The sequence below is a fragment of the Lactuca virosa genome, chromosome 8 (genome assembly GCF_052849685.1).
Source record: "Lactuca virosa cultivar CGN04683 chromosome 8, Lactuca_virosa_CGN04683_v6, whole genome shotgun sequence".
NCBI classification, from domain to species: domain Eukaryota; kingdom Viridiplantae; phylum Streptophyta; class Magnoliopsida; order Asterales; family Asteraceae; genus Lactuca; species Lactuca virosa.
Genome location: NC_136433.1, coordinates 6,290,409 through 6,299,776, shown reverse-complemented (window position 1 = coordinate 6,299,776; position 9,368 = coordinate 6,290,409). Strand labels below are relative to the sequence as shown.

General features: G+C 31.7%; 2 protein-coding genes across 4 annotated transcripts; one reads left to right on the top strand and one right to left on the bottom strand.

Annotated features, from left to right (window-relative positions):
* Positions 1-458: 458 nt before the first annotated feature.
* On the bottom strand, positions 459-2,643 carry TIP (TCV-interacting protein). Its single transcript, XM_079065233.1, has 4 exons — positions 2,484-2,643; positions 2,108-2,391; positions 885-2,015; positions 459-802 (listed from the first exon to the last, which is right to left on the bottom strand). Exons 1-4 carry the CDS (start codon positions 2,641-2,643, stop codon positions 599-601), a joined length of 1,779 nt encoding a protein of 592 aa, XP_078921359.1. The 3' UTR covers positions 459-598.
* Positions 2,644-6,073: 3,430 nt separating this feature from the next.
* On the top strand, positions 6,074-8,909 carry LOC145134580 (histone acetyltransferase GCN5-like). 3 transcript variants are annotated; one of them, XM_079069417.1, is made up of 6 exons: positions 6,074-6,667; positions 7,176-7,335; positions 7,438-7,606; positions 7,724-7,804; positions 8,193-8,257; positions 8,825-8,909. In XM_079069417.1, exons 2-5 carry the CDS (start codon positions 7,229-7,231, stop codon positions 8,196-8,198), a joined length of 363 nt encoding a protein of 120 aa, XP_078925543.1. In that variant the 5' UTR covers positions 6,074-6,667; positions 7,176-7,228; the 3' UTR covers positions 8,199-8,257; positions 8,825-8,909. The 3 variants fall into 3 exon arrangements, with proteins under 3 accessions (XP_078925543.1, XP_078925541.1, XP_078925542.1); XM_079069415.1 differs by having other exon boundaries at positions 7,724-8,257; XM_079069416.1 differs by lacking the exon at positions 6,074-6,667 and having other exon boundaries at positions 7,115-7,335; positions 7,724-8,257.
* Positions 8,910-9,368: the final 459 nt, after the last annotated feature.

Here is a 9,368-nt window from a genome sequence, read left to right as displayed (position 1 = left end):
ACCCACCGGTTAAAAAAAAATCAACTAACCAAAAATGTGGATTCAAAGGCAAAAATATTAGATATCATATAAAGGGGATAGTAACACAAAAAAGAAGGGACAACCACAAAATGTTGATAAGAAACATCCATACCACGTTTATCATGTAAAGTCATCTAGTATAAAATCCATGATAAGAAATATTCCAATATGTTCAAGTGTATATACTTAATTTAAGTTGAATACCAATTTGAAAAATGAAAGAAGAAGACATAAAAAAGAAACAATAATCTTGCCTGTTGATATTCCAAAGAAAAACCAAACATTAACCAGTTTTCAATCTTTTTTTTTTTTTTTTTTCTTTCGTTCAATCACCATAACCGAAAAGAGATCATTTTTCATACAACCTACCTAAAAACTAATGTCATGTACACCAAAGAACATCTCCCTCTTTGTGTACGCATGATTTTAAGAAAGAATTAAGAAAACTGATATAAATAACTTCATATTACCACTGCAAAATCAGTCTTGGTATATAGACATAAACACAAGCCTCTAGGCTCTATCTATAATATTATCGGTTTCCACTATCTGAACGCTTAAACCTACTTTATCTTATTCACACTAAGCATTTCCATAAAGCAACCCCACCGGCACACAACCCCATGACCACCAGCACCTTAGGCATATACAACACCGGAATCGAAGCTAATGAAGTCTTAGCTTTACTGTAGAATGACGATTCCTTCGCCTGAATCACATTGGAACCGGAATCTTGATCCATACTCTTTTCATCTGTTGAAATCTCAGCTGGTTCCTTTGCCTGTGCATGCCAGATTCAAATCAACAATAATACAAATCGATACGAAATTGGAACAAGCGAAAAACAAAAATTGAAAACGCACCTCAGTTACGCTAGATTCTTCTTCACTGGCGTCCAATTTCATCGGCTTTCGAATGAACCCTAGTTGTAGCTTCTTCTGCAAACGGATTCTTCTGCTCGCAGTTCCTTGGAATGGAATACTAGAAGACGGAATCGGGTTTTCACGAGTTCTTATTACGATTCCCGTTCCAGAACTGTTGTCATCATCATATGCCACATGATCTTCCTCCATAGCCTCTTTATAATCATCAACCTTGATAGATTGCTCTTCATTAAAACACATATTTGTTGGTTGTTCCTGGTTATAAGAGGGCCTTACACATAGTTTCATGTTAACACGAAGTCTTCTGTTTGCAGTTCCTTGGAATGGGAGACCAGGAAGCTTCGCCTTTTTCCAATTCCTTATTATGATTCCCGTTCCAGAGTTGACGTCATTCCCAGATGCCAATGAATTGCCATTGTTGCTGCATAGTTCGTGTTCTTCCTTGACAAAACTCTTAACCTGGTCTTCAACTGGAGAGAACCAGATGACATTTTCATCAGGATAATTGCCTTGCAATTCATGTCCCATGTGAAATGGCGTCCTGTTGTCCTGCACATATGGTCCATTACCATTTGCATCGTGGACCATTTTGCCCTTTAACTCGCTAATAGATTCAGGCTCTTTAGAACGAGCCATTTCCATAGAAGCTTGAGCAGGGCAAGCATCCTTATAATCAGTATCCTCCAAAGGAAAACGATCTGGTTCAACTAAGACATTATCCAAAAACTCCATGATATCTTTCGAATTTGTCCCATACTGATATTGCATAGGGTTGTCAATTGAAGGGTTACCCAGGTATGAAGATCCAAACTCTACATGCATCTGAGAATGCAAAGGGGAAAAGATCTTTGAATCCAAATGCTCTGGTATAGGATCACAAAGGCCTTGTAAATCAAGATAACCGAGAGGGTCAACACTTGCTTCATCAGTATCTCCGACTTGACCAGTCAACATCGGAGTGACAGGCTCTGAAGGAGGATCCTCGGTGGAAGACTTCACAAGGGAAGGGGAAGAAGCAGTGTTCTGATCAACATCAATAAACTTTGGACTCCCAGGATCGTCATCTTTGCCATCATGTTTCCTGAACAAACGACAAAGCACAAAAGGGCTCTGCAAATAGCAAATCAAAACACGAGTATTTATAAAAACATGAAGAAGAATTAATGGCCATTTCAAAACCTAAAGAGTTCACACGCACAGACCTGTCCAGAATGAGTACCATCGAGTTCCTTTTCTGTAGCACAGTATTCATGGATCACCCAATGAGTCCTCTCCCCTTTTGGAGCACGACCAAGATAAAAAACAAGCGTCTTCTTCTTCCCAATCACACGACTTCCCCTGGAAGTCTTAATCGTCCTATCTTTCCCGGTAGCCTTCCAGTATCCAGCTATCGTTGCCCGATTCAATCGCTGCCCGTTCTGATACTTACGATCCTTGGGGCAGAAGAAGAACCATTCATTATCAATCGATTCGATCACCGATAAATCTGTAAAAAATTACAGTTCAAACATAATGTCAGCTCATCGCCAAATGATCAATATCAAAGAGAAAATACACGAAATTTACAAAAGGGCATACCGGGTAAGTCCCAAGGTTCTTTCTTGCAAACGTCGATTTCTCGAATACAAGTTACGTCGTCGTCGTAACCATTGATCTTTAACCGCAGGTAGTGATTGATCAATTCTTCGTCTGTTGGACGGAACCGGTAGCCCACCGGAAGAGCTGGCAAAACATCCATTATATTGCAGTAATCGAACACTAAACCCTAGGATTTTGATGGAGAAGATGGTATAGAAGATTGGTAGAGCTTTTCTTTTTGAGCACCGGAGTTATTAATCAATCTGTGAACCTCGGATTTATCATCAAAACAAAGTGAAAGTGTTTGCAGAGACTGTGCCCCGCCGTTTTGATCGGTGTATATTCCCGATACCCATTTTAGGCATATATATAAATATTATTTCGGTAATGCCATTGGGTTTTAAAGGGTTGTGGTTGGTGTAGAGGGATGATAGTTTTAAAGAAGTGGTATAAAAAGTGAAAATATGAGAAGAACAGGGGTAGAATCGGAAGAGGAAATGCTAAATCTTAATAGCGAAGTTAAAGTCAAAAACGAATCAGAGTATGACACGTAGTCGAGTGTTGACGTGTGCTGTTACGCTATAGAATGACGCTAAGTTTGTTTTGGGGTTAAAATATAATAAATGCAACTTGTGGGTTTTAATTATTAAATATTTCAAAAGGAAATCTAGGTTTCCACGATTAAGTTCGTTTCGTTTTCTAATATATTTGTCCGTTTAAAAAAAAAAAAAACTTTTTATTACCAAAACTAGTCGTAAAACTTTACATGAATTAACTTTAAAAAAAAATTAAATATAATAGTCAAAATATTTGAAAACTTTTAATTTATAAGAAAATAAGAAAAATAATAAACTATTATAATGGAAATATTTTTTATCTTTTAAATTTAAATAAATAAAAGAAATGAATAAGCTTTAATTTTGGGAATTTTGAAATTAAAAGATAAATTCATTAATAAAATTGATATTCATTTACTACTACATTTATTACAATTATTACATTAAAATATTATGTGAAATTTAATAAAATAAAAAACTCATAAAATGATACGTGAAAAAAAAATTAATTCAAAATAACCATAAAATAACATTTGACAAATTGAATTAGAGTATGACAAATAACAAAAAAAACTTTCTAAAGATGATCAAAATCAGCAAGGGTAAAAGAATTAAAGGAGGATTATTTATGTTTGTTTTGTTTGTACGAATTTTTTTCATTTATATTTGTTTGTTTAGTAAATTATATTAGTTTTGTTTGTTAAATGTTAAATGAACATAAATAAGCAAGCTCTTAAGTGATAGCCTTTTCAATATTTAGTGGGTCCCATAATTATATCAAGCAATAAAAAAAATATTATGAGTGATAGCATTTTTAAAATATAGTGGGTCACATAGCTATATCAACCAATAAAAAAACTAAACCAATAGCTATATATATATATATATATATATATATATATATATATATATATATATATATATATATATATATATATATATATATATATATATATATAATTTATGAATAAGCTTTATCAAAAAGTTTTTCTATTATGAAGGTATTTAAGTTTTTTATCTGGTTGATGTGGCAGGATATTTTATTGAGTTGGCATCAAAAAAGCTTAGCATTTTTTCTTTAATTGTGGATGCTCTTACACGATTTATAATCTTGTCCTATACCATAACCTTAACAACTCTATACAACAGAAAGAAGTAAAGAACTACCCTATTAACAAACATATCTCAAAATTTTCACAAATATTTACAACTCATACTTAAGCTACATTGTTTAAGAGTCGTAATATTTTTAGAATAACATATCACCTCAAAGTTAAAAATTGTGAGATTCGAAAAACAAACTCATTTTGAAATGCATAATACGTACCCAAATGACCGCCGTTAAATCGCCTTGAACTGTTTATTATCAAATAATCATACTTAAGTTACATTGTTTAAGAGTTAGTAATTATGTAACGAACTATTTTCATAATTTCATATACTGATTTTAAAATATACCAAAACAGTTTAAATTGGATAGGATTGTACTTATTATAGTTGCAAATGGCTGGGGGGTTTGCCTATGTATCAGGGAATCCACAAACACATCTCATCATTAATTACACACAAACACAAAGGCTCCAATTCATGCATACCTTGCCCTGCATCTTTTGTGTTTATATATAAATATAACACACAAACACACACATACCATAATGGTCCATTCCACCCACCTCACCTAACCGACTTTATTCCATGAAAATGGATCATGAGGAACTGAGCAACAACTTAAAGAAGAAGAGAAGGGAGAGAGTGAGTTTTTCAGCAAGTTTGCCAGAGGATATTCATGGGGTGTTTGCAGACAGTGATTGTGCAGTTAAGTACTCTTCTGATCCATTCAACGACATTCGAAAATCGATAGTAAAGATGATTCAGTACGTTAAAGTTCAAGATTGGAATGATATTGAGGAGTTGATCTATTGTTATATCGCTCTCAACTCCCCAGATGTTCATATCTACATTACAGATGCTTTCCTCAGCTTATCCACTCCACGATTCACCAAACGTCGCAACTGACACTAATCGGTGTTAGTGGTGTACGTGGTTTCTGTATTTATATATTTCTTCTTGCTTTTTTCAAGTTAAACTTAAAAGAAGGCTAGCTAGCTATAGCCATCATGTACTTGAAGTCTTTATATATTTAGTTCGGGTCGGACCAGCCACACCAATATCATCTTTTGCCATTATCATCTATAAGAATGATATATCAATATTCTTTCAAAATTGGTCTTCAGTCGACAACTACTTTATACATCTTTTTAATAATGTAAAGTTTCAAAATACTCATTCGGAAATTAATATTAACACATCAGTTTGTTATTCAACTAATAAAAGACGATTTATATACAAATAGTTAATGTTTTTTACGATTTGATGATAACAAAAAAATTTACAACAAGATGTTTTTCATATAAATATATATAATTGTATTTTTATAAATAAATCAATATCATTAATAACTATATATATATCATAGGCAAACATAAGTTATACGACTATTTCAAAGTATACAAACATTTTATATCATTAACATATATATATATATATATATATATATATATATATATATATATATATATATATATATATATATATATAGGTTCTATGGAAAACAAAAAACCCTAAAAATCATAAAAATGCATAAAAAAAAAACTTACAGATCACAAAACTTTTTTTTGAATTTTTTTTATAAAAAATCGCAGCTTTTTATTAAAATTCGCTGAAAAAAAAATAGAAAATCAGTTTTTTTTCTTTTTATAAAAAAAAAATTTTCAAATTTTTTTTCAGCGAATTTCTTTAAAAACCTGCGATTTTTTCATAAAAATGTCAAAAAAAAGTTTTGTGATCTCTAGGTATTTTTTTATGCATTTTTATGATTTTTAGAGTTTTTTTGTTTTCCAAATAACTATTCCCTATGTATATATATATATATATATATATATATATATATATATATATATATATATATATAGATAGAGAGAGAGAGAGAGGAATGATCATTTGAGAACTTATATATTCCAGAGAACCCGAGAACTAAATAAGGACCATCAGATCAAAATAATAAAAGGCTGGGATGTTTTATGACAGTTTTGTAAATAATTAAAAAAAATTGATGCGGGGGTATACGATTGAAATAAATCATCGGGCATTTTAGGGATAAGATAATTCATATCCCCCTGATACCTTTCTCTCAAACCCACGATCTTCCTCCTCCCCCAACGACGTTCTTCTTTGATGCTCTCCCCAAATCAACATTTCTCTGGCTCTATTCATCATCTCAAACCCTCTGTTGTTTTCACTTCTCATCGACCCTCTTTTCCCACGCCATACCTGTTGATTTTTCACTCAAAATCCAGATTCTAGCACCGTCGTATGAAATCCATGGCCGCCTTCGCCTATCAACACTCTGTAATCTCTTGATTGCAAGCAGCTAAATCCATGGATCAACGTTCCGACCTAGAAATCCAATGTTGCCTCTTCCATTATTGATTATGAAGTTATTTTATCTTGCAATCAACAACGATTTTTTGATATCCTGTAATTGTTCAGATACGATTTACATCTTGTCCTCACACCTCATGGCGGCCTTGAAAGTTCCTTCAATCGTTTCGGTCTTTCATGAATCAGGTAATCCATTGAACAATGCATCTTATCCTCTTCTGTTTTCCATAGTATAGCAGCATGATGTGTTTAACCTTTCCTCATAAGAAAAATTATATAATGACCTGTCACGGAATCGAGTGAGGAACATTGGAAAACAAGATTACTAAATCAAACTCCACCTCCACCTCCATTGGAGAAAAGGAATCAGATGCTTTACTTTCATTTTCTTCCATCATATGAACATCACGTGAAATTTGAATCATTAAAATCCTTATTGCTTCCCTGTTTTTTGTAGAAAGTGCGATGTTACTGTTATTGTAATCATAAAATATTCAAAAATGAAGTATCAGATGAGTACCAATGCAAATCTTCGAATTTTGTTAGATTTTGATTCTAATCAAGTCTGTTATTCATCCTTCTCGTTGTTTCATTGATCTGTGCACACAACCTGTTTGATAAAGTGTCACAGTTTTACTTCATTTAAGTTGTTGTCCCTAGAAGAGATGTATGATGTAGTCCATTGTTTTGGCAGGTGTAACCCCTAAGATATTATGTTACAACCTAGAAGAGATCCTCCAACAGTAGATGATGATGCCCTCTCCCTCTTTTCTTGCAAACGGGCTTTCTCCACTCCTTTCTTTCGTCACTCTCAATACATTTGTTGGTGGCATTACATACAAACCATATGTCAGGTAGATATTTTACATATCTCACATGGTTTACTTTCATTTAGTATTTGGAAGAATTACTTTCTGAAAAGAGATTTTGTTTGCTTATCATATGTGACATGTTAGCCAAAAATTTGGGGATATAGCTTTTTGTACAATCATTTCAGATGAACAAGTAAAGGGTTATGGTACAAGACTGATGAATCATCTAAAGCAACATGCTCGAGATATGGACGGGCTTACTCATTTTCTCACATATACAGACAACAATGTTGTTGGTTATTTTAATAAACAGGTTAAGCATCTTTTACCTGTTTTCTCATCATTTAGTGTTACTAATTAAAAGTTAAAACACCTTCTTATCCGTTTGTAATCCACTGTTTTTTAAAATATACTTTGTTTTTTTTGTTAGGTTGTATCGAAACCGGGACCCACAGTGAAGAGGATCTCGGAGATCAGTATATTTGACAACAATGGTCATAATCTTGTATTGGTATTTTTAACTTCAGTTCTTACCTCTTTCATCTGCTTATAAATATTCTGAATGTACAATTTTACCCTTTTAGTATGCCAAATATTGCCATAATGCCATTATTCATGTTGCACCCTTCATCACTCATATATCATGTTAATTTTTGCAACCCGGTTATGGTTTTTATGAGTTTATGTTTGTTATGTACAAATGGAAAATGAAAATTACATGATACTCAAGTCTGATAATCGGAAAAAAAGCCTATTTCATCCCCGAATAAATATTTTCACTTGATTTATTTTGTAAAATTTAGAATCCGAGATGTTTAATAGATTGTTTGATTTATTAAGTTAAAACAATGAATTGGTTGTTTGATTCATTGATCCGTGCACACAACCTGTTTGACTAGATCTAGCTGCAGCAAGAAGTGCAAGGATAAAGCATGCCAAGCTCAATATATTAAACCAAATCCAGGTAAAAGAAACCTTTTACTGCAGTTTTTTGGAATCTTATGAACCCGACCTATGAGAATTTAATAATTTATATTATGATATTTGGGTGGATATCTCCGTATGTGATTTGTTATAATATTTTAGTAATTAACTGGAAGCAAGACTATAAATATGTAGTGATTCACATGTAAATCACAAGTGAATCACATATGAATTACATGTGATTCACATGTAAATCACAGGTAATTCACATATGAATCATATGTGATTCACATGTAAATCACAGGTAATTCACATATGAATCACATGTAAATCACGAGTGAAACGCATATGAATTACATGTAAATAACATATGAATTACATGTGATTCACATGTAAATCACAAGTGAAAATTATTTGAGTTAATGAACTTTAATATCTTCAATGGCACTAGCCTCATATAAATCACATGTGATTTACATATGACGTCATATGTAAATGTGATTGATATGTGAATTGCATGTGATTCATATGTTAATCACATGAAAATCACATATGTATTTTTGTGAGTGTTTTCGCATCAATAATTTTTTTTTTAATTTTCTTGCAGATTTGGAAGAAATTGTGGTGAATATTGAAGAGGTGAAAAATGATAAATTGAAGAAAATAAGGAAATATTGACATGAAGACATGAAAACGCAATGAATTTTGTAGCATTTTTATTTTTTATATTTTATTTTGTATCAAATAAAATATTTGTACTATTATGTTTATAAATTAATTAATAAATATGAGATTTGTTGTGATTTACTTACGAATATTATAGTATAAGAAATATACATATGTGCATTTGAAAAAATATGCACATATGCACCTAAAAATTTATTTTTTATTTAAAAAAATGCAGTTTTTTTTTAAATACAGTTTTTTTTGAAAAAAATGTAATTTTCTTTAAAAAAAACTAAAACTTGCAGTATTTTTGAAAAAATTGCACTTTTTTTAAAAAAAATTGCAGTTTTTTTTTTTGAAAAAAATGCAGTTTTCTTTAAAAAAATTGCAGTTTTTTTTGAAAAAAAAATGCAGTCAGTTTTTTTTAAAAAAATTGCAGTTTTTTGAAAAAATTACAGTTTTTTTAAAAAAATCTTTTTTTCAAA